The following is a 26,203-nucleotide window of genomic DNA, read 5'->3' on the forward strand; positions in this document are numbered from 1 at the left end:
CCTTTCTGTATTCAGCTTGTTGAATCTCTGTGCAACTGTTTATATGTAAGTGATCTCTAATTTTACTTCCATGCTGGACTAAGTGCCTTTTAACCACCTGTGGATTCTTGTGGTATCTTTTGTTGATAGTCTGACTACTTTGTCCATGCTGAATTGTAACGAAATGCCTCACCCGACAGCTGACAGTTTCGATGCCACGGGTGCTTGCATTTTTTCTATCGTCCCGAGTATTTCCCGGGACGTTGTGCAGCTGTTGATGTGGTGGATGCAGCTCTCCAGTCATCGTTCGTAAATAGTTTCACATTTTTAGGTAAGGAAAACACTGAGAGAGAACGATTCGCAGCCTCACATTTCTGTGTGTCTGTATTCAGTTTTCATTTGCCTCTATAGCTTGAAATAACCTAAGTTTAACCTTCAGACGTTCCAGTACTAACATTTTGTCATTTTCATTCATATTCAGCTCTGTGATTCAGTGTGTACCCAGGAACATGGATCGGTGCCACCAGTTGTTCGTTACTCCTCCACTGCAGAGGACCGAGTACCGTGAACACTTTGAACAGTCACCACCATAGCACGAAAATGTCGATTGAAGAACCTTTGGTAAGTTTCGTTTCAGTGTACTGATATCACCAGCATGTAGTTTTATTAGTTCCTTAAGAATTAAACTGCACCTTGCTTTTTCATATCCTGGCTGAATACTTTCTGTGCTTGACGCTTTTTTTCACGGGTGCTCCCACTAAACATGTCGGGACCTAAGTTAGCTTTGTAACACTTACGAAACTGACTCTGACCTAAGTGGGTTGGATCGGCTAGCCGCTGCACTTTCCACATTGGATCTATAAGGTTCAAAGCACTATCAACTCCAGCAGATCATCTGGAATCCCAATCTGTTGTGACGTATCTTATGAGAATACCTTGTAGAGCCAAGTCTCTTCCGATACTTTTTCCCCCCATCTTGTATTCTGACAGCGGAGCAAATGGCGGCAAGTTTGCTGTGCAGTCAAGATGACCACCGGGACAATGAATGAATGAATGTTTAACGACACCCCAGCACAAAAATACATATCGGCTATTGGGTGTCACAAATGTTAAGTATATGGAAATGTCATTTATATATATTCATGTAAAACCACAGTGTAAGGAGCTGTGGGTGAAAAGTATAATACAAGACATAAAATCAAGGTAAGTACATTTTAAAACTTTGTATAGAAGTCAAAATATTTTTAAAACTTTACAATTAATTCTGGATGGAATTTAAAAGATTCCAAAACATTTTCTGTTGCCAAATATATCATTTCTCGTCGGCTTGAGACGATCGCACTCCACCAAAATGTGGCGCACAGTCAGTGTACACTGACAATGTTCACACTGGGAAGGAGGGTCCTTCTTTAAAATAATGAATGAATGAATGAATGTTTAACGACACCCCAGCACGAAAAATACATCGGCTATTGGGTGTCAAACTGTGGTAATGGAAAAACAATGTGATGAACAACATCAATATAAAAATTCAACAGTTAAATTTAACAGTGTAAAGAACTGTGTAAAAATACAAATATCAGATATATAATATTAAAATTTAGAATAAAACTCAGTATCACGTAAAAACTGCAATGAAAGTTCTGGATGGAATCGAATTGATTCCATCACATTTCTTTGTCCAAATGTATCTTTTCGAGTTGCTGTTAAATGCTTACACTCGACCAAAATGTGTCGCACAGTCAGAAGACACTGACAGTGCTCACACTGAGGTGGAGGATCTTTTTTCAAGATAAATTAATGGGTCAACTAAGTATGGCCGATGCAGGCACGGCACAAAGACTACTTCATCCTTCATGGCTGGGTACCCAACAAAATATAACATCTTGATTGACAATTGATAAAAAGACACTTTCGTGAGTATGTGCACTTGGTTTACACTGGAATGAATGAATGAATGTTTAACGACACCCCAGCACGAAAAATACATCGGCTATTGGGTGTCAAACTATGGTAATGCAAATAAATAAAGTGATGATCAACATCAATATAAAAATTCAAGGTTTAAACAAAAACAGTGTAAAGAACTGTGCAAAAATACAAATATCACAGAATTTTACGGACACCGAATTTTACTCTAAACTTCAATTTGTGCTGTATTGGCCATTCTCAAAGAGAATGTTACACCCCTGCACCACGATGAGGTTACAGCACGCGCAGGGGTTGGTTTACACTGGAGACTGCATACTGTCCCCCACAGTACTTTGAAGTCGTGCAACATTTGTATAAAATGCACAGAAATGGGTGCGATTCGGTCCCTTAGCCCACGTGTGTTTGTTTACATGGATATAACGTGAAAAAGAGCTGGACAACAGGCATCGTCCTTTTTGGCGTTCATTGGAATGAATGAATGAATGAATGTTTGTTTAATGACATCCCAGCACAAAAATACATATCGGCTATTGGGTGTCACAAATGGTAAGTATAATATGAACATATTATTTATATATATTTATGTAAAACCACAGTGTAAGGAGCTGTGGGGGGAAAGTATAATACAATATATAAAATCAAGTTAAGTATATCTTAAAATTTTGTATAGAAGTCAAAGTGTTTTAAAAACTTTACAATTAACATTGGATGGAATTTAAACGATTCCAAAACATTTCTGTTGCCAAATATATCATTTCTCGTCGGCTTGAGATGATCCCACTCCACCAAAATGTGGCGCACAGCCAGTGTACACTGACAATGTTGACACTGAGGGGGAGGGTCCTTCTTTAAAATAAATGAATGCGTCAAATATATATGGCCGATGCGGGCACGGCACAAGACTACTTCATCCTTCCTGCATCGCCTGTAGGATGACTGCCACTCTCCCAGGACTGTCTTGACAGAATGAAGCTTGTTCGCAACTGCACCGTCCCAATCGTCTTGCCAAGTCGAAAAGATATATTGTTAATATGAAATTTAAAATCACTGTAGGGGACACCAACATGGACACGGGGCAAGTTCAAAGCAGACTTGGCAGCAACATCTGCCTTTTCGTTACCCTTAATGCCAACATGGCTGCGTACCCAACAAAATATAACATCTTTATTGGCAATTGATAAAAAGACACACTTTCGTATCACCATCCCAACTAATGGGTGCTCCAATTTCATGTACTGTAGAGCTTGAAGACACGAAAGTGAGTCTGTAAAAATAATTTACTTGGATGCATATGAATCCTTAATCTGTTCCAGGGCTTTAATGATCGCCCAAATTTCAGCAGTAAAGATTGATGCTGAATCGGGCAATCTCATGGAAATTATTGTGTCTGATGGAAACACTGTAGCACAAGCCACAGAATTCCCATCCCGTGATCCGTCTGTGTAAACAGGAATGTAATCACAGTACCGCTCTTGGATTTCCATGAAATGTTGTTTATAAATAACTGCATCTGTGCGATCTTTTTTTAGATGCACAAGATCGAAGCACATTGAAGTCATGCAAACTTTGTGTAAAATGCAGAGAAATGGGTGTGATTCGGTCCCTTAGCCCACGTGTGTCTGTTTACATTGATATAACGCGGAAAAGAGCTGGACAACAGAGGTCGTCCTTTTGAGTGTTCAATGGGCCCAGGCAGGTAATGTTTCCTGTGAAATGCTAATGGCCTGGTGAAATTAATAAAAGTGTTACAGCCACTGGGGCTACATGAGAATACATAGTGAAATTAATTGTGGTCTGAGGCCTGATATAGTAGGATGTTTGACACAGGGTGACACACTTTGATACCTAATTGTGAGGTAGCTATGACAGTTACAGGACTCAAAATGTAAATGCTAATTGTCCAGATAGGTGGAAATCTGAAACTAATCAGTTTGGGTGATGAATATATATATATTTTTAAATTAAATTAAATTCTATTATATTTATATTTTCAGAATTTGTAATTTCACAAATTATGACATGATTCAGCCTGCATTGTACCCCTATCAGGTCATAGGTCATTCTTTTCAATCAGAATGTATCCCTACACCCTGTGACAGCCTCACTGTGAGTATTAAGGCTAATTGAATCAGTCAAAATGGAGGCTTGTTTTCAAAAATACCAGAGGGTAATTTTTTCAAAATGTGATCCTGGGCCAAATGGTGAATGTATAATATGGAATGGGCCTCCCAGACCAAATGGATATGGTGCTATTAAGTTCAAATCACCAATCACAGGCCAGTATCGTACAGTAAATGCTCACAGATTAAGTTTCATGGTCTTTAATAAGAACATGGACATAGATGGCAGGGACATCATCACCTGTGCCATAACTGTCTTTGTATGTTTAAAGATCACTTATCTGCTGAGCTACATGTAATTAACAGCTCACGAATACAGTGTGTGAACAGGAATGTCTGCCAGGGACATGGGCAACACACCTCTGCCTCTTGCAACTCAGACTGCAAAACAATAACAAAGGTTAATTTAAATTAAAAAAAGAGAAAAAGTAATAAAATCACATATAAATATCACATCATACAATATCAGTTTAAATCAGATTGAACAAAAATAAAATAAAATCATATTCCTGCCAACTGCTATATTTCAATGAATGAATGTTTAACGACACCCCAGCACAAAAATACACATCGGCTATTGGGTGTCACAAATGTTAAGTATATGAACATATTATTTATATATTACTATTATGTAAAACTACAGTACAAGGAGCTGTGGGGAAAAAGTATATTACAGTACATAAATCAAGGAGTATATTTTATAACGTTTTACAGAAGTCGAAGTATGCTGAAAAGTTTAAAATTAATTCTGGATGGAATTTAAAAGATTCCAAAACATTTCTGTTGCCATGGCCTATCCTCAAGTGTATTGTGACATCGTCTTTGGATGGAATGAGTCAGAGTAATGTTCAAGGCACACGGGTGGAACAAGTAACGGGGAATGACACCAATTCAAGCTTTTAATGAATGAACGAGTGTTTAACGACACCCCAGCACAAAAACATCGGCTATTGGGTATCACAAAATGGTAAGTATATGAAAATATTATTTATATATAATTATGTAAAACCACAGTGCAAGGAGCTGTGGGGGAAAAAGTATATTACAGTACATAAATGAAGGTGTATATTTTATAACTCTTTACAGAAGTCGAACTATGCTCAAAACCGTGCAATTAATTCTGGATGGAATTTAAAAGATTCCAAAACATTTCTGTTGCCAAATTTATCATTTCTTGTCGGCTTGAGATGATCAAAATGTGGCGCAGTCAGTGTACACACTGAGGAGGAGGGTCCTTTTGGAAAATAAATGAATGCGTCAAATATGTATGTCCGATGAAAGTAAAAAGTAAAGATTGTTTTATTTAACGACGCCACTAAAGCACATTTATTTAACGACGCCACTAAAGCACATTGATTTTTTTTTTATCTTATCGGCTATTGGACGTCAAACATATAGTCATTCTGAAAAAGTTTTTTTTTAGAGAAAACCCGCTGTCGCTAGATAGGCTACTCTTTTACGACAGGCAACAAGGGATCTTTTATTTGCGATTCCCACAGGCAGGATAGCACAAACCATGGCCTTTGTTGAACCAGTTATGGATACTGGTCGGTACAAGTGGTTTACACCTACCCATTGAGTCTTGCGGAGCACTCGCTCAGGGTTTGGAGTCCGTATCTAGATTTAAAAAATTCCGACTGGGATCCGAACCCAGTACCTACCAGCCTGTAGACCGATGGCCTAACCACAATGCCGGTAAAATATTGGAAGGATGTGACATTTTCATAATTTTATTATATTAATGTCGGTAAACAGTATTACAGAATAGTTGTGTATATTACAAAACTGAGTAGTTGGTTAATTACGTAATTTGTTTATTTAGCTGTATGTATGATGCTATTAGTAAATGTTAACTTATGGGTCAGTTTACACACGGTGCGATTTCGTCATGGGGCGAAAAGGAAACTTGATAACTTTGAACATTTGTTGTGATATTCACGCGTGACAGCTATTATTCGAAGGACAGTTACCTGAAAAGACATGTTTGTAATTGTTTGCCAACAGAGGAACAGAGGATTCCACATCGTATTGTCCATGGTGAAGATGAATAAACCGGGGGAAAACACATGTCTGAACAGCGCCGGGGAGGGAAGCCACAAAAGTTTATCACGGGTACGTGGGTGTATTTCTATGTTTACAAACTAAACAATTATTTCAGGAAAGTTACAAAACGAATTATAACGGCTTCACTCATTTTTATAACATTATTTAAAAGTAATTTTGGGTTAGATTACATGTCTTGATCAGTAATAACGGAGTTCTTACCGTTTGACAGTTCTATTTATAGGACTAAATTCGACACGTGAAGTAAATAACAGTACACCCAGAAAAAGTTGTATACCAAAACAAGCATTGAAATTATAGAATCCAGCTTAGAAGATTGACATTAAATACTAATGAACATTTGTTGTTCAAATCCTTAATGACAGAAAAGATTATTTAGAAAAGAAAGAAGTATAAAGAAAGGGATAAAGTACACGTTTGGTATAAAAATAGCATGCAAATTTGCATATTGGGGAAACGGCTTCATTAGTATAGTTTGAAGTAGCTCAGTGTTATTAATTAGTGATAATGTAGAAATTAGAATTAGTTATACAGAATAAGAAAAACTGTTGAGAATACACCAAGATTGAAATATATGTTTGCCTTTCAAATTACTCATGATTCATCCTGACAAAATGAATTATTATTTCTCTAATGAGAATTGCTATGAATGTATGGCCACGGTCGTTACAATATATCCAATGGCGGCATGGCAAAACGAAGCTTGTTCACAACCGCACCGTCCCAATCATCTTGCCAAGTCGAAAAGATATATTGGTTAATACGAAATTTAAAATCACTGTAGGGAACACAAACATTGAATGAATGAATGGATGTTTAACGACACCCCAGCACAAAAATTCACATCGGCTATTGGGTGTCATGTATTATGTAAACCACAGTGTAAGGAGCTGTGGGTGAAAAGTATAATACAATATATAAAATCAAGGTAAGTACATTTTAAAACTTTGTATAGAAGTCAAAGTGTTTTAAAAACTTTACAATTAATTCTGGCTGGAATTTAAAAGATTCCAAAACATTTCTGTTGCAAATATATCATTTCTCGTCGGCTTGAGATGATCACACTCCACCAAAATGTGGCGCGCAGTCAGTGTAGACTGACAACGTTCACATTGAGGGGGAGGGTCCTTCTTTAAGGGACGGTCCATAAATATCGATGTGCTTCACAATCCGAACAATGTTCGGAAGGGGGGGGGGGGAAGGGGGGTAAAAGCCATGTTCGGATTGCTTTTGAGGTAAAACATCGGTCCATCGAAGGGCAATGTTTTTATGTTAGGATTAGGGGAAGGGGGTCAAACCCAATCCTAACATTGTTAGGATTATGAAAACTATTGACATTTATGGACCGTCCCTAAAATAAATGAATGCGTCAGATATGTATGGCCGATGCGGGCACGGCACAAGACTACTTCGTCCTTCCTGTAGGATGACTGCCACTCTCCCAGGACTGCCTTGACAGAATGAAGCTTGTTTGCAACCGCACCGTCCCAATCGTCTTGCCAAGTCGAAAAGATATATTGGTTAATATGAAATTTAAAATCACTGTAGGGGACACCAACATGGACACGGGGAAAGTTCAAAGCAGACTTGGCATCAACATCTGCCTTTTCGTTACCCCTAATGCCAACATGGCTAGGTACCCAACACAGTATAACATCTTTATTGGCAATTGATAAAAAGACACACTTTCGTATCACCATCCCAACTAATGGGTGCTCCAATTTCATGTACTGTAGAGCTTGAAGACACGAAAGTGAGTCTGTAAAAATAATATACTTGGATGCATATGAATCCTTAATCTGTTCCAGGGCTTTAATGATCGCCCAAATTTCAGCAGTAATGATTGATGCTGAATCGGGCAATCTCATGGAAATTATTGTGTCTGATGGAAACACTATAGCACAAGCCACAGAATTCCCATCCCGTGATCCGTCTATGTAAACAGGAATGTAATCACAGTAGCGCTCTTGGATTTCCATGAAATGTTGTTTATAAATAACTGCATCTGTGCGATCTTTTCTTAAATGCACAAGATGGAATACAATTTTTGGTGGTTTGATACGGCATCAGACTAGAGTTGTCCACCCATTTGGAAACTAATGCGAGAAAATATAGTTTTCTTGTTATGTGATTAATGGCTGGGGAGCTGCTTTGTATACTGGATTGTTACACTGGGTTTGACAGGTAAGAGGATGCAGTTAGTGAATATGTGCACTTGGTTTACACTGGATACTGCATAATGTCCCCCAGAGCACATTGAAGTCATGCAAAATTTGTGTAAAATGCAGAGAAATGGGTGTGATTCGGTCCCTTAGCCCACGTGTGTTTGTTTACTTTGATATAACGCGGAAAAGAGCTGGACAACAGAGGTCGTCCTTTCGAGTGTTCACTGGGCCCAGGCAGGTAATGTTTCCTGTGAAATGCTAATGGCCTGGTGAAATTAATAAAAGTGCTACAGCCACTGGGGCTACATGAGAATACATAGTGAAATTAATTGTGGTCTGAGGCCTGATATAGTAGGATGTTTGACACACTTCGATACCTAATTGTGAGGTAACTATCACAGTTACAGGACTCAAAATGTACATGCTAATTGTCCAGATAGGTGGAAATCTGAAACTAATCAGTTTGGGTGAAGAATATTTTTTTCTTTTTTAATTAAATTAAATTTTATTATATTTATATTTTCAGAATTTGTAATTTCACAAATTATGACATGATTCAGCCTGCATTGTACCCCTATCAGGTCATAGGTCATTCTTTTCAATCAGAATGTATCCCTACACCCTGTGACAGCCTCACTTTGAGTATTAAGGCTAATTGAATCAGTCAAAATGGAGGCTTTTTTTCAAAAATACCAGAGGGTAATTTTTTCAAAATGTGATCCTGGGCCAAATGGTGAATGTATAATATGGAATGGGCCTCCCAGTCAAATGGAAATGGTGCTATTAAGTTCAAATCACCAATAACAGGCCAGTATCGTAAAGTAAATGCTCACAGATTAAGTTTCATGGTCTTTAATAAGAACATGGACATAGATGGCAGGGACATCATCACCTGTGCCATAACTGTCTTTGTATGTTTAAAGATCACTTATCTGCTGAGCTACATGTAATTAACAGCTCACGAATACAGTGTGTGAACAGGAATGTCTGCCAGGGACATGGGCAACACACCTCTGCCTCTTGCAACTCAGACTGCAAAACAATAACAAAGGTTAATTTAAATTAAAAAAAGAGAAAAAGTCATAAAATCACATATAAATATCACATCATACAATATCAGTTTAAATCAGATTGAACAAAAATAAAATAAAATCATATTCCTGCCAACTGCTATATTTCAATGAATGAATGTTTAACGACACCCCAGCACAAAAATACACATCGGCTATTGGGTGTCACAAATGTTAAGTATATGAACATATTATTTATATATTACTATTATGTAAAACTACAGTACAAGGAGCTGTGGGGAAAAAGTATATTACAGTACATAAATGAAGGAGTATATTTTATAACTCTGTACAGACGTCGAACTATCCTGAAAACCGTGCAATTAATTCTGGATGGAATTTAAAAGATTCCAAAACATTTCTGTTGCCAAATTTATCATTTCTTGTTGGCTTGAGATGATCACACTCCACCAAAATGTGGCGCAGTCAGTGTACACACTGAGGGTCCTTTTGGAAAATAAATGAATGCGTCAAATATGTATGTCCGATGAAAGTAAAAAGTAAAGATTGTTTTATTTAACGACGCCACTAGAGCACATTGATTTTTTTTTATCTTATCGGCTATTGGACCGTCAAACATATGGTCATTCTGACAATTGTTTTTTTTAAAATGTTTTTAGAGAAAATCCGCTGTCGCCACATAGGCTACTCTTTTACGACAGGCAACAAGGGATCTTTTATTTGCGATTCCCAGGCAGGATAGCACAAACCATGGCCATGGTACAAGTGGTTTACACCTACCCATTGAGTCTTGCGGAGCACTCGCTCAGGGTTTGGAGTCCGTATCTAGATTAAAAAAATCCGACTGGGATCCGAACCCAGTACCTACCAGCCTGTAGACCGATGGCCTAACCACAACGCCGGTAAAATATTGGAAGGATCTGACATTTTCATAATTTTATTATAGTAAAGTGACATTACCGATTTTTAAGATGTTATCGACTAACGGAGACTTTTTAACGATTGTAATTACACATCAACTATATTTTTCTGCATAAAATATTAGTGGCTGTATATTAAACGTGTTTCTGATCGTTCTAATATGTTTACTAGGTTAAATTAAATTTCCTAAAATATGTTTTTTTCATACGTACGAAATTATTTGAAGACAAAATCCAGTTTCGGCTTCTTACAAATATTAAGACGACCAGATGTATATGGTGCTATTAAATTCAAATACAAGCTCTCCACAGGATATGTTTTGAAAGCACCAAGACAAAGCCTAAGTCCCTGGTTGTGTATAGGATCTAGCATTTGCAAGTAAGACTTACGTGCTGACCCATACACAATGCACCCATAATCAAGCTTAGACCGAACTAAAGATCTATAATGAATGAATGTTTAACGACACCCCAGCACAAAAATACACATCGGCTATTGGGTGTCACAAATGGTAAGTATATAAAAATAGTGTATATATATTTATGTAAAACCACAGTGTGGGTGAAAAGTATAATACAATACATAAAATCAAGTAAGTACATTTTAAAACTTTGTATAGAAGTCAAAGTGTTTTAAAAACTTTACAATTAATTCTGGGCGGAATTTAAAAGATTCCAAAATTTCTGTTGCCAAATATATCATTTCTCGTCGGCTTGAGATGATCACACTCCACCAAAATGTGGCCCACAGTCAGTGTACACTGACAATGTTCACATTCAGGGGGAGGTCCTTCTTTAAAATTAATGAATGCGTCAAATATGTATGGCCGATGCGGGCACGGCATAAGACTACTTCATCCTTCCTGCATCGCCTGTAGGATGACTGCCACTCTCCTAGGACTGCCTTGACAGAATGAAGCTTATTCGCAACCGCATCGTCCCAATCATCTTGCCAAGTCGAAAAGATATATTGGTTAATATGAAATTTAAAATCACTGTAGGGGACACCAACATGGACACGGGGCAAGTTCAAAGCAGACTTGGCAGCAACATCTGCCTTTTCGTTACCCCTAATGCCAACATGGCTGGGTACCCAACACAGTATAACATCTTTATTGGCAATTGATAAAAAGACACACTTTCGTATCACCATCCCAACTAAGGGGTGCTCCAATTTCATGTACTGTAGAGCTTGAAGACACGAAAGTGAGTCTGTAAAAATAATATACTTGGATGCATATGAATCCTTAATCTGTTCCAGGGCTTTAATGATCGCCCAAATTTCAGCAGTAATGATTGATGCTGAATCGGGCAATCTCATGGAAATTATTGTGTCTGATGGAAACACTATAGCACAAGCCACAGAATTCCCATCCCGTGATCCGTCTGTGTAAACAGGAATGTAATCACAGTAGCGCTCTTGGATTTCCATGAAATGTTGTTTATAAATAACTGCATCTGTGCGATCTTTTCTTAGATGCACAAGATGGAATACAATTTTTGGTGGTTTGATACACCAAGGTGGCAAAATAAAATATGAAGGCGTTTCCAAAATGTCTGTTAAATCAATGTTGGAAACTGATAAAAACTGCTTAATGCGAAGACCAAATGTTCGAATCGCATTCGGTTTCGCATCAAATAACTTCATATATTTATTATCAAACACCGCATTGTGTGCAGGATGTTTTGGCATTGATTTAATCTTTGTAGCATACTGCAGAGAAAGCTTTGCACGTCTAGCACCCAAACTAGGTTCGTGTGCATCGACGTACAAGCTCTCCACAGGAGATGTTTTGAAAGCAGCAAGACAAAGCCTAAGTCCCTGGTTGTGTATAGGATCTAGCATTTGCAAGTAAGACTTACGTGCTGACCCATACACAATGCACCCATAATCAAGTTTAGACCGAACTAAAGATCTATAAAGTCGGAGCATAACCTTTCGATCTGCTCCCCATTCACCTTTAAGATATTGAGGGCCTTTAAGCCCTTCTTTTTTACATACTGTAAATGAGGAACAAAAGATAGCCTCCTGTCAAAAATAACCCCCAGAAATTTGGTCTCCTCCACAACTGGAACCGGAGTTTTGTCCAGAAACAGCTGTGGATCTAAATGGTGACCTCTTTTCTGGCAGATATGCATACAGACTGTTTTTGACTTTGAGAATCGAAATCCATTGTCAGCTGCCCATTGTTGAAGTTTATTCAAACAAAGCTGCAACTGACGTTCAATGATACTCATATTGGACGACCTGTAGCAAATCTGAAAATCGTCGACATATAACGAGCTATCAACGCCAGGTTTTAAACACTGGATGATGCTGTTAATTTTCACGGAAAATAAAGTTACTGACAGGATGCTACCTTGAGGCACACCCATCTCTTGGGAGTGAGAATCGGATAACGTAGATCCCACTCGTACCTTGAAAGACCTATTCTGTAAGAAATTTGAGATAAAGCCAGGCATACGGCCTCTTAGGCCCATGCCATGGAGGTCTTTCAAAATCCCATACTTCCACGTGGTATCATAAGCTTTCTCGAGGTCAAAAAAGACCGATACCAAATGCTGGTTATGGATAAAAGCATCCCTACAAAACGTTTCAAATCTAACAAGATGATCGACCGTGCTACGTCTAGGCCTGAACCCACATTGCACGTTAGTAAGCAATTTGTGGGACTCGAGATACCAGACAAGTCTACGGTTAATCATTCTTTCCATGGTTTTACAAATGCAACTTGTCAAAGCAATAGGCCGATAACTGGTTGGATTTGTTGGATCCTTACCAGGCTTAGGAATAGGAATGACGATGGCTTTTCTCCAATCAGAAGGAAAGTCACCCGAAATCCAGATTTTGTTAAAGATATTTAATAGAACCATTAAGGATGATTCAGGTAAGTGTTTTAAGAGTTGATAATGTATTTCATCTGGTCCTACCGAAGTATCATGGGCTCTACGTAGAGCGTCCTGCAACTCCTCCAAAGAGAAGTGCCTGTTGCATACTTCAACATTTTCAGATGAAAAGTTAATAGGTTGCTTTTCAGCTCTATTTCTGACAGACGTAAAAGCATCTGTACTGAAAGAAGAAGAGGAGTTATGGGAGAAACTGTCTGCCAATGCATTGGCAATGTCACGATGAGACGTAACATCCGTGTCATTGACAGACAAAATGGGCGAACTGTATTATTTGATTCTTTTCCCTTGATTTTACGTATCCTATTCCAGACAGATTTCACAGATGTTTGAGAAGTCAACTTGGAGACATAATTTCTCCAAGATGATTTCTTACTCTGTCTGATAGTTTTACGAGCCTTTGCCCGAGCAATGCGATAACTATTCAGGTTATCCCCGGTAGGTTCGCGTTTGAACCTCTCGAGGGTCCTGTTTCGCTCTTTGATTGCATCTTTGCATGTCTCATTGAACCATGGTTTATTGAAACGCTTCGGTACTGCCGAAGTCTTAGGAATAGTTTCCTCTGCAATATCTTTCAAGATGGAGGTGAACAAAGACATGGGATCATCGGCACCAGTCATGGCAGTTTGTTGCAGTCGAGTGCTGCATAGATGCCGAAATTGATCCGTTTGCCCCTGTCAACCTCCATCTATGAACTCTTTCAAGTGATGGAGGTCCATCATTCTCCAAAATAACTGGAAAGTGGTCACTACCACAAGGGTCTGGACAAACTTTCCATGAGAAATCAAAACAAAGTGATGGACTACAAAGGGTTAAATCAATGGATGTGAAAGAACCACTTGCAGGATGAAAGTATGTATGACTTTTATCATTAAGTAATATTAAGTCATTTTTGAGAATTAAGTCTTCTAATTGTTTACCTCTAGTGTTTATGTCATCACATCCCCACAAAGTGTGGTGTGCATTAAAATCTCCCATGATAATAAAGGGAGTAGGGAGTTGATCAAGAAGACCTTGAAAGTCCCTAGTGCTAAAATTGTAATTGTTTCGAGGGGGTAAATAAACTGAACAGAGAGTAATAGTTTTATGAGCCGTGACCTTTACGGCCACAGCTTGTAAAGTCGACTTTAATATGACTTCATTCTCGGGAATGTTTTCATTTACAATAATGGAAACGCCCCCAGACGCTCTGTTTTCACTCTGTTGACATTTATGGTAGAGATTAAATCCTCTGATGTTAATACTGTCAGTATCCTTCAGGAAAGTTTCCTGAAGACACACTGCAAGAGGATTATACTTTTGAATTAGAAGACTTAATTCATCAAAATTGGGCCTAAGCCCACGACAGTTCCACTGGATAATTTTATTTTCCATCGGGAGGAAGTACGGGTTTTATCTTTGGCTTTGCTGGTGGTCTTTCTGATCGGCAATGATCTGGAGATGAAATCTCCATATCATCATCACCGATATCAGCCAAAGTATCATACATATTGCTGATCGGGACCGAACGTAATTCGATCTTTTTCAGCCTACCAGACAGTACTTCTGTAGCTTTCTTTGGAGATTTCTTTGTGTCATTGCCTGTCTTAGGGAGACTAGTGCTCGACCTATTTGGTGGATTTTTAAAATCCAATGACACTTGAGTTTCAATTTCCTTTTTCTGGGTGTGATTTTTTGTTTTTGTGCTGCTTTTTGCACCTGTTTTTGCGTCTTCTCAATATCAGACAGTTTCTTGTACTTGGCTTCATCACAATGCCAAGTGAGGTCTGTGTTGACTGCAACACTTTTAGTGGCGACTTTGGCAGCAGCTGCAGCTGCATATGACTTGTCACCGACTGTAGGTGTTGCTGTCTCCACCAACCTCCTGGCATCCGTGAAGGACAGTTTATTTTGTACCTTCACCTGTTGAACTCTTTTTTCCAGCTTCCACCGCGGACACTCTCGCGAGTATGCACAGTGGTTTCCCTTGCAGTTGATACAAAGTGTATCGTTCTTACATGTCTTACTGTCATGGTCAAATAGACCACAACGAGCGCATGTAAGTTTTCCACGACATGTGTTCTGACCATGGCCAAACCGCTGGCATTTGAAGCTACGCAAGGGGTTTGGAATAAAGGGTTCAACAGGAATATTACGGTAACCGGCTTTGACAGATTGAGGAAGGGTAGGGACGTTAAAGGTGAGGATACAAGTATTCGTCGGTAACAAGTCATTGTTTCGACGAACCTTTATCCTCCTCACCGCAGTAACACCCTGAGAACTTAAATTTTCGCAGATTTCTTCTTCAGTAACACCTTCCAAATCTCTGCATCTGATCACTCCCTTTGACGAGTTGAGGGAGGTATGCGGAGTTACCTTAATCGGCACGTTACAAAAAACTGTCGACTTGAGGAGGCAAGTTGAATGCTTGTCGGTTGAACATTCAACCAACAGCCCATTTTTAATTTTTTTAACTGATTTTGGCTCACCAGCCAAGCCAACAATTGCCTTTTGAATGGCAAACGGGGATAATTTGTTCAAGGCCCCATCATCAGTAGAACTGATGACAAGAAACCTTGGCCAATTTTGTGAAGAAATCACTTTGGATTTCTTCACACTTTTCTTTGATTTCATGGACTCCTCGTCCGAAGACAAGAAGTCCGAAACTTCGTGTGGGACCCTTTTCAGGGTCCCATCAGAATTTGTAATTAATTTTTTGGTTAAATCCATATTTAATGAATAAAAGGTTCATCAACCATGCCCCCCACCCACCACCGAGTCCAACAAGGGAACATGGTGCTGCGGATAACCAGCAGACAGCCATGCCAGGGATACATGGTTGATATACTTGGGCATTAAGAAAACAAAATCACCCAATTGACCCTAGCCACCGCCCCAAGAGTAACAAATACATATGGTATATAAAACAATGTTTGCTCTTGACTAAATGTAAACAAAACAAAGATTGTATGCTCTCGAGCTTGGCGTGACCAGCCGATTGATCAGGTCGGGCCTACCTGACCACCCGTCTATTTGAACTCCGGGCCAAAGTGATGTATTGTCAGAAGTCATACCCGCAGGTATGCCCCAACTCAATCACCAGGATCCCATCATCCATTTTCACGGGTCGCACGGCAAACAAGGCGCCCCAAAAGGGGAGTTGTACTGTATTAGCCATTCTCAAGGAGAATGTTTCACCCCTGCACCACGGTGAGGTTACAGTACACGCAGGGGTGTTCGGATTGTGAAGCACATCGATATTTATGGACCGTCCCTAACACTTTATGCATCACAATTTTATCAGTGTTAAGAGATCTTATTTGTGGATAGTAACCCTATATTTTAAATATATATATGTATGACGTCATATTTAGCAGTTATTTACCAGTTCCTTTCTGAAGATAAGATTGAAACATGTAAAAGGATAGTTATTTCTTTGAATTGTTTATATATATATATATAAAATAAAAAATCAGCCGTAGAGTTCTCCCTGGCTGTTGAAATTTGAGGAAAACATTTTAAAACCATATTCTTGATACTGATTAATGTACGGACGCTTGGGACTGAGAGCCGGACAATACGACTGCACTGCAAAACAAACTGAACATCCAGATTTTCAAACTGTGGTTGGTGGAGTCAAAAGCTATTGGTTTATGGAAATACCCATCAACCAAGAATGACATATCAGAAAGGAAAAATCAAATGGAGAGACGATTGATTTGCTGTTATTCCATTGAATGGAAAAATAACCATTGCACTGTACTAGTAATGGACACATTACAGAAAACATTATACTATTGTGACTCATGTGGGCGAAGAAATGACTTGCTTATGTTTTTTCAGATAACCAAGGACCTAATTCACTAAACACTCGCAACTTTGCGATATCGCAGTGCAATGCAAAAAGACTTGCAAAGAGGATGATTGGTTGTCTAGCAGAGCCTAAGAGTTTTGTATATTAGGCTCCTGGGGCCCGTTTCACAAAAGTTCGTACGAACAGTTTTACTCTTAAGAGATAAGGTACGAACAAAATGCGTTTCACGAAAATAAATTTTCTTAACTTACGAAAAAAATTGTTCGTAAGTCCAAGATAACCCCAGCGTTCTCTTAATAAGTTTATTTTCTTCGTAAACATGGCCGCCATAGTTTATTTTCTTCGTAAACATGGCCGCCATAATTTATCAAGCGTTGATTGCACGACAAATTCGGAGAGAAAGAATATTCAGAGACAGATCGTATTTGTTATAGACACTGCAAGACAGTGATTCATTCCAAGATATCGATTTCCTCGGACAACAATATTACAACTGACCGATTTGATAAGAGAGGACATCGTGAGACAGAGTTGCAGAAGTCACCCCATTCAACCACACATTCAGGTAGGAAACGCTGCCGGTGAAATATGAAACTGTTACCTTTGAAAACGTATATATTTATCTCCCTTAGATTATACGGTGCTGTTAAAATTGTGCGCTTTGTAATATTTAGTAACCACATTTGTACTTGAATTCAGTGATTTTTTCAAATGTACTTGTAACGAAAGATACTACAAATGTATCACTCCTAACTATTTCTATAATCAGTCATCAAAGTTTATCAGTGAATTATAAGCATTTTTTAACAGCAATTTACAATGAAAATAATAAAATTATATATTTCAAATATTGGTGGCAACATTTACATAACTTAATTGTGTGTGTGTGTGCGTTTGTGTGTTAATTTTTAAATGTAAAGTAATTTTGTTTACTGCAGTATGTTGCGGTAGTAATATATATTATTGAAAACGAGAGAAAACAAATACTGATGTGAAATGCACATAATGAGTAATAAATTATTATTTAAAATCAACAAAAGTTCCATTCATACTGAAATTCATAGACACTAAAGAGTCCAACACACAATCAGTATTAAACTGATATAAAGTAAGAAAGTGGCCTGTACAATTTTAATATCTTACACATTTACATTTTCTGTAATAAACTTTTTGTTTCTTACAATACGCACACACACATACATACACACTGACTTCATGCATATTTCTGTACATAATGGAACTATCCTGTATGAAATGCCTTCATATATTGTCTGTGTGTTATCATGTTATCAACATGTGTGTATGCACACACGTGATTATATCAAGGTCACAAAATTAATTAGTGTTAATTCTAATTAAAAATTACTTTTCAGGTGATGGTTACTTTAAGATATTTAGCTAAAGGAGATTTCTTGTCTGAAGTTGCAGACGTACATGGCATATCAAAGTCATCGGCATCCAGATGCATAAACAGTGTATGTGATGCTATGTGTCACAGACTTAATAATATACACTTCCCACGTAACAATGCTGAAGTGAGAGAAGTAAAAGAGAAGTTTTACTCGTTGGCATCCTTTCCAAATGTAATTGGTGCCATAGATGGTACATTAATACCAATTCAAGGTATGACAGGAACTGATGAAAATCTGTACGTTTGTCGCAAAGGGTTCCATGCTTTAAACATCATGGCAGTGGCTGATGCAAAAATGAGGTAAATAAAAACATAATGCATTAATTGAAATGTAACACCTATTACTTTATTAAGTGGGTTTATCTAAAATTTTAACAATGAAAACAAAATACTATTTTTATAATATAAACATGAACAAATACTTGAAAGATTTGTAAAATCCAATAAATCCACAACATAATGTATGATACAATGTTACATTCATTCAACATAATTATATTAAGGTTATGTGATACATGGTTTTAAGCCCAACATTATTTGGTATTATTGAGTATGAAATGAATAATATTGCACAGAACTTCAATATGAATAACTTAAAATGTGACATATATGTAAGGTTAAGTGTAAGGAAATTATAATGTATTGTTCCCACAGATTCATCAATATAAATACAAGATTCCCTGGTGCATCTCATGAATTGAATGGATGTTTAACGACACCCCAGCACAAATAATATATCGGCTATTGGGTGTCATACAATGGTAAAAATAAAAGTGTATAGAGCTGTGCGGTGGTACATGAAATTTGAAATGTTAAGTCAAAGACAGTGTAAAGACCTGTACAAACTAATACATATCACATTTGTTATAAAGGTAAAATTCATGTTACAAATCAAATATGACACAAAAGTAAATATAAATTTGGAATAAAATCCAGTTTCTTTTAAAAACTTCAGTACAAGTTCAGGGTGGAATCTAAAGGATTCCACCACATCCCTTGCTTCGAATATATCGTTTCTAGTCTGGATCAGATGATTACACTCCACCAAAATATGGTGCACCGTCAGTGTACACTGACAATGCTCACACCGAGGTGGAGGATCCTTCTTGAGAATAAATGAATGGGTAATGTAAGTATGTCCGATGCGAGCACGACACAAAACTATTTCATCCCTTCTGCACCGCCTGTATGAGGACTGCCACTATCTAGGACTGGCTTAACAGAATGAAGCTTGTTCGCGACCGCACCGTTCCAATCATCTTGCCAAGTAGAAAAGATATAATTATTTACGTGATGTTTGAGATCACTATAGGGAATACCAGCATTGGCACGTGGCAAAGTCAAAGCAGACTTGGCAGCACAATCTGCCTCTCATGTCAACATGGCTGGGTACCCAACAAAACACAATATTCTTATTGTTAATAGATAAAAAGACACACTTTCGTATCAGCATCCCAATTAAGGGATGTTCCAGCTTCATATATTGTAAAGACTGGAGACACGAAAGTGAGTCGGTATAGATTATAAATTTAGAGGAGCTAGAGGTTTTGATTTCCTCTAGGGCTTTAATAATTGCCCAAGTTTCGGCACTAAATATAGATGCCAAATCAGGCAATCTCATAGAGATTATTTTGTCTGATGAAAAAAATGTGGCACAAGCCACAGAATTCCCATCCCGTGACCCATCCGTGTAAATAGGGATGTAGTCACAGTATTTCTCTTTTATTTCCATAAAATATTGGTTATAAATAATTGGATCCGTGCGATCTTTCTTCAGATGCACGAGATCCAACACAATTTTAGGTGGTTTTATGCACCAAGGTGGCAAAACAAAATATGAAGGTGTTTCCAAAATGTCTGAAAGATCAATGTTGGAAGCAGATAAAAGCTGCCTAATGCGAAGACCAAATGTGCATATTGCATTTGGTTTCGCATCAAACAACTTCATAAATCGGTTGTCAAAGATAGCGTTATGGGTGGGGTGTTTTGGCATTGACTTTATCTTGGTAGCATACTGCAGAGACAGCTTTGCACGTCTAGCACCCAAGCTAGGTTCGTGTGCATCGACGTACAAACTTTCCACAGGAGATGTTCTGAAAGCACCAAGACAAAGCCCAAGTCCCTGGTTGTGTATTGGATCAAGCATCTGCAAGCAAGTCTTGCGTGCCGACCCATACACAATAGAGCCGTAATCTAGTTTAGATCTAATCAAAGATCGATACAGTCGGAGCATAACCTTACGGTCTGCTCCCCACTCTGTGCTGGCAATAACTTTGAGAATATTTAGGGCCTTTAGCCCTTTCTTTTTAACATATTTTAAATGAGGTATGAAAGATAGCTTCCTGTCAAATATAATTCCCAGAAATTTGGTCTCCACGACCACGGGGAATCGGGCTTTGTCCAGAACAGCTGAGGGTCTTGGTGGTGACCTCTTTTCTGGCAGAAGTGCATGCAGACCGTTTTTGACTTTGAGAATCGAAAGCCATTGTCAGTTGTCCATTGTTGAAGCTTATTCAAACAAAGCTGCAACTGACGCTCAATGATACTCATATTGGACGACCTGTAACAAATCTGAAAATCGTCAACGTATAGTGAGCAATCGACACCAGGTTTAAACACTGGGCGATGCTGTTAATTTTAATTAAGAATAGTGTAAACCGACAGGATGCTACCTTGGGGCACCCCCATGTCTTGTGAGTGGGAATCTGAAAACGTGGATCCCACTCGCACACTTAAAAAATTCTATCTTTTAAAAAGTTAGAAATAAAATTTGGAAGAAGACCTCTTAGGCCCATGCCATGGAGGTCTTTTAAAATCCCATACTTCCATGTGGTATCGTAGGGCCTTTTCCAAATCAAAGAACACTGAACCAGGTGTTGATTATTGACGAAGGCCTCGCGACAAAACGTTTCAAATCGAACGAGAGATGATCAACCGTACCTCGACTGGATCTGAACCCACATTGCACGTTAGTAAGCAATTTGTGGGACTCGAGAAAACAGACAAGTCTACGATTGATCATTCGTTCCATAGTTTTGCAGATGCAGCTTGTGAGAGCGATGGGGAGGTAACTGGTAGGGTCAGTAGGATCCTTGCCAGGCTTTGGAATAGGAATTATAATAGCCTTCCTCCAATCAGAAGGAAAGTCACCAGAACTCCAGATTTTATTAAAGATGTTCAAAAGAAGTAAAAGAGAAGATTTGGGTAAGTGTTTTAGTAGTTGGTAATGTATTTCATCTGGTCCCACCGAAGTATCATGGGCTTTTCGAAGAGGATCCTGCAACTCCTCCGAAGAGAAGGGCCTGTTGTATACTTCAGCATTCTCAGATGAAAAATTAATAGGTTGCTTTTCAGCTTTAGTACAGATAGATGTAAAAGCATCTGAGCTGAACGCAGAAGAGGAGTTATGAGAAAAGTTGTCTGCCAGTGCATTGGCGATGTCACGTTGAGATGTGACGTTTGTGTCATTGACACACAAATGATGGACAGTACTACTGGATTCTTTTCCCTTGATTTTACGGAGGTTTGGGAATTCAACTTGGAGACATATTTTCTCCAAGAGGTTTTCTTACTTTGTCTGATCTCTCTGCGGGCCTTTGCCTTAGCAATACGATAGGCAGAGAGGTTGTCCCAGGTGGGTTCCCGTTTAAACCTCTCAATGTGCCTCTTTCGTTCCTCAATAGCATCTTTGCATGATTCATTGAACCATGGTTTAGTGAAACGTTTCGGCATTGCCGAAGTCTTGGGAATAGTTTCTTCTGCAATTTCTTTCAAAATGTAAGTGAAAAAGGGTATGGGATAGTCAGCATCGTCAATGGCAGATTGTTGCAGACGAGTGCTGCATAGATGCTGAAACTGATCCCAGTCAGCCCTCCATAACTTCCATCTTTGAACTCTTTCAAGTGATGGTGGTCCATCATTCTCCAAAAAAATCGGAAAGTGGTTACTGCCACAGGGGTCTGGACCGACTTTCCAAGAGAAATCCAGAAACAGTGATGGACTACATAAATTTAGATCAATTGAAGTGAAAGAGCCACTTGCAGCGTGAAAATAAGTTCGACTTTTATCGTTAAATATAATTGTCATTTTTGAGAATTAAGTCTTCTAATTGTTTGCCTCGAGTATTTACATCCTCGCATCCCCACAAAGTGTGGTGACCATTGAAATCTCCCATAACCACAAAAGGGCTAGGGAGTTGGTCGAAGAGATCTTGAAGATCTTTGGGATTGAAATTGAAATTATTACGAGGAGGCAAATAGAGAGAGCATAAAGTTATAGTTTTTATGGGCTGTGACCTTTACAGCCACAGCTTGCAAATTAGTATTTAATGGAATTACATTCTGAGGGATATTTTCATTTACTAAAATGGAAACACCCCCAGCTCTGTTATCAGTTTCCTGAAACATTTTCATTTACTAAAATGGAAACACCCCCAGCTCTGTTATCAGTTTCCTGAAACTTGTGATAGAGGTTAAACCCTCTAATATTAATATTGTCAGTGTCCTTCAGGAAAGTCTCCTGAAGACATACCGCAATAGGATTATATTTTTGAATTAGAAGACTTAATTCATCAAAATTGGGCCTAAGCCCACGACAGTTCCACTGGATGACTTTATTCGCCATCGGGAGGAAGTATGGGAGTTATCTTTGGCTTTGGTGGTGGTCGTTTTGTTCCTGGATAATCAAGTGACGAGACTTCCATCTCATCACCTCCATCATCCAGAGCCTGAAACACATTACTTGTTGTTAAGTTCTGTTCAGCTTTTTAACTTAGGTAGGCTGGGAACTGGCATACCAGTACTCAACCCAACCGATGATTTGTTTGTGTCCAAGGACACCTGTGTGGAGGTGGTAGCATTGGCAGGAGCTTGCTTCTTTTTCTGAGCTGCCTCCTTCTGCAGTTTTCTTCTCCACGTTTACAACATCGGATAGTTTTTTGTACTTTGCATCATCGCATTGCCACGTCAAGTCTGTATTTACTGAAATACTTCTGGTGGAGACCTTCACTGCAGCAGCAACAGCATATGCTGCTGCTACTCTAGCAGGTTGAAATCTCTCCACCAGTTTTCTGGCATCAGCAAAGGTTAGACGTTTCTCAACCCTAACCTCCTGAACCTTCTTTTCCTTTTTCCACATCGGGCACTCTCTCGAGTACGCGAAATGATCTCCCTTGCAGTTTGTACATACAAGGTCTTTTTTGCAAGTTTTACTGTCGTGGTCAAACTGACCGCAACAAGCACATGTCAGTTTGCCTCGACAGGTATTTTGACCATGGCCATATTTCTGGCATTTGAAGCATCGAAGTGGATTAGGAATGAAAGGCTCAACAGGAATGTTGAGGTATCCAGCCTTAATCGAAAGTGGAAGGGTAGGAGTACTGAATGTTAGAATAAAGGTATTCGTTGGAACCAATTCGTTGTTCCTGCGAACCTTAATTCTCCTGACGACTGTGACATCTTGTGAAGTAAGATTGTCACAGATTTCATCACTAACACCTTCCAAATCTCGGCATCTGATAACTCCCTTCGAGGAGTTTGAGAGAAGTGTGTGGCAGTACGATGATGCGAATGAAGTGGCTAGAATAGTCGACTTCAGAAGACATTTAGAATGCTTTTCTGTCGAACATTCGACCAACAGCGATCCGTTTTTCATTTTTGTAACATGTTTTGGCTCCCCAGCTAGACCGACGAGCCCCTTTTGAATTGCAAAAGGTGACAATTTTTTCAACGCCCCGTCATCAGTGGAACTGATGACGAGGAACCTTGGCCAATTTGAAGAGATCACACGTGATTTCTTCGTAATTGATTTTGAGGCAGTCATGGACTCTTCATCAAAAGATGAGGAGTCCGAAACATCGGTGTGGACCCTTTTCAGGGCCCCATCTGTTGTTTTTAATTTAGTAGTATCCATGTTAAATGAATCATTATTCGTCAACCTCCCCCCCCCCCCCCCCCCCCCCCCCCCCCCCCCCCCCCCCCCCCCCCCCCCCCCCCCCCCCCCCCCCCCCCCCCCCCCCACCCCCCCCCCCCCCCCCCCCACCCACCACAGAGTCCAACAAGGGGACACGATGCTGCGGACAACCAGCAGACATACATGCCAGGGATACATGGTTAATATACGCAGGCAAAGTAAAGAAAAAACGTTAGTTTACCCGATTGACCCTAGCCACCGCCCCAAGAGCAAATAATACAAGTGGTATTCTCAGCTCTTGAGCTTGACGTGACCAGCCGATTGATCAGGTCGGGCCTTCCTGACCACCCGTCTAGGTGAACTCCAGGCCAAAGTGATGTATTGCCAGAAGTCATACCCGCAGGTATGCCCCAACTCGAGCACCAGGATCCCATCGTCCATTTTCACGGGTCGCACCTCACGGCAAACAAGGCACCTCATACGAGGAGTTGTGCATTTATTGGCCATTCTATAAAAGAATGTTCACCCCTGCACCACGGTGAGGTTAATGCACACGCAGGGGGGTGCATCTCATGATGCATATATTTTAACGAGTTCCAACATTCACCGAATGATGGAGAACTTGCCAGGAGGGTGGCTTGTTGGTGATTCTGGATATCCCTTGAAAACATGGCTGATGACACCCCTCATTCATCCAACAAATCACAAAGAAATATACAACAGGGCACATTGCAAAACAAAAGTCGTCATTGAAAGGGCATTTGGTGTCTTAAAATCCAGATTCAGGTGAAATGTTTCCCTTACAACTGCATTGCATTCATCATTTGAATCATTAACTTTTAATATTATTGTAAAAATGAAAACACAGTTTCCCCATGTTTTAAAGTCCATTGGTAATTGTGTATTAATTTTAAGGAATTAGTACCTTCATTTGAATAGTAATAAATTACATTAGTAAATTATTTTAACCACATGATTAATTAAAAAAAAAGAAAAAAAAAGAATGTAGCATTTTGATCATCTTTAAATAAAATTCATGTCAATAAATATATATTATGATTATGCTGATGAAATATTTAATACTTTTACTTAGTATTATGGTGTTATTGGAATTATTACATAATATAACATTGCAATTAATGTCATTACAGACATAACAAAGACGTGAAAAAATAAATGCACACGTAAACATGCACTCACATACAGAAACACATATAAACATGAAACTCCAAAATGAAATTGAAGTAATTAAACATATATATGTAATAATGTCTGTTTTCAGATGTATCCATAAAAGTGGTGGAGCATTACCATTTTCGCCGAAAAAATGCTCATGAATAATTGAAACAACCTTCCATCTGCATAATAAAGCAATAAATGAAAACATTCCTCTGCTACATGGTGGACATATACTGCAAATAAACAACAACCACATTTGCAGAAATGTTCCTGACAGACAAGCACAAACAATTCGCCAGCAACTAATTGCAAGATTTTAAAAGCATAAAGCCAAATATGAAGATGCATCATAAATTGATTGTATTGCATTACTTTGGTGTATGAAAAGTTATTCAGCCATAACATAATGATTTCTTATCTCAAATGAATATATTTTCCATTTCACAATCAATATTGAGAGATATGAAGACATGTAAATAGGTGGCATTATGCATTTAAAGGCAAAGTTTGAACAATTTATTACTTCATATATTTTTCATATGAATACAATTCAGCTTAGTCACAATATTGGATACACTACTGTATGATTGGGCTTTACCATGGAGTATCAAATATTACAACATATATCAACTGTTCAACCTGCATGATTATGCATATACCTAGAACTGTTATAATAATTATTTCCAGTTCATTTGTTGAAAGTGGAAAATATTAACTAAATGAATGGTAATCATTTATAGTTACTTTTTTTCAGCTGAAATAAACGGTTACACTTCACATATGCAATGAAGA

At 38.7% G+C, this 26,203-nt stretch overlaps 1 protein-coding gene and 1 pseudogene across 1 annotated transcript; both read left to right on the forward strand.

Moving 5' to 3' along the window:
* The first annotated feature begins 579 nt into the window (after positions 1-579).
* Positions 580-18,626, forward strand: LOC121389690 (putative nuclease HARBI1). The gene is made up of 3 exons (XM_041521340.1): positions 580-600; positions 6,036-6,143; positions 18,285-18,626. Exons 1-3 carry the CDS (start codon positions 580-582, stop codon positions 18,624-18,626), a joined length of 471 nt encoding a protein of 156 aa, XP_041377274.1.
* Positions 18,479-26,121, forward strand: LOC121390531 (annotated as a pseudogene).
* The last annotated feature ends 82 nt before the right edge of the window (positions 26,122-26,203 follow it).

This window comes from Gigantopelta aegis, chromosome 15 (genome assembly GCF_016097555.1).
Source record: "Gigantopelta aegis isolate Gae_Host chromosome 15, Gae_host_genome, whole genome shotgun sequence".
In the NCBI taxonomy this organism is placed as follows: Eukaryota; Metazoa; Mollusca; class Gastropoda; order Neomphalida; family Peltospiridae; genus Gigantopelta; species Gigantopelta aegis.

What these genes read in the sequence shown, in the direction of transcription:
- LOC121389690 (XM_041521340.1), top strand. Translation starts at nt 580, where the DNA reads ATGTCGATTGAAGAACCTTTG. An exon ending in TGTCGATTGAAGAACCTTTG is followed by an intron (nt 601 to 6,035) that starts GTAAGTTTCGTT and finishes GTTTGCCAACAG; the next exon opens with AGGAACAGAGGATTCCACAT. An exon ending in GCCACAAAAGTTTATCACGG is followed by an intron (nt 6,144 to 18,284) that starts GTACGTGGGTGT and finishes ATTACTTTTCAG; the next exon opens with GTGATGGTTACTTTAAGATA.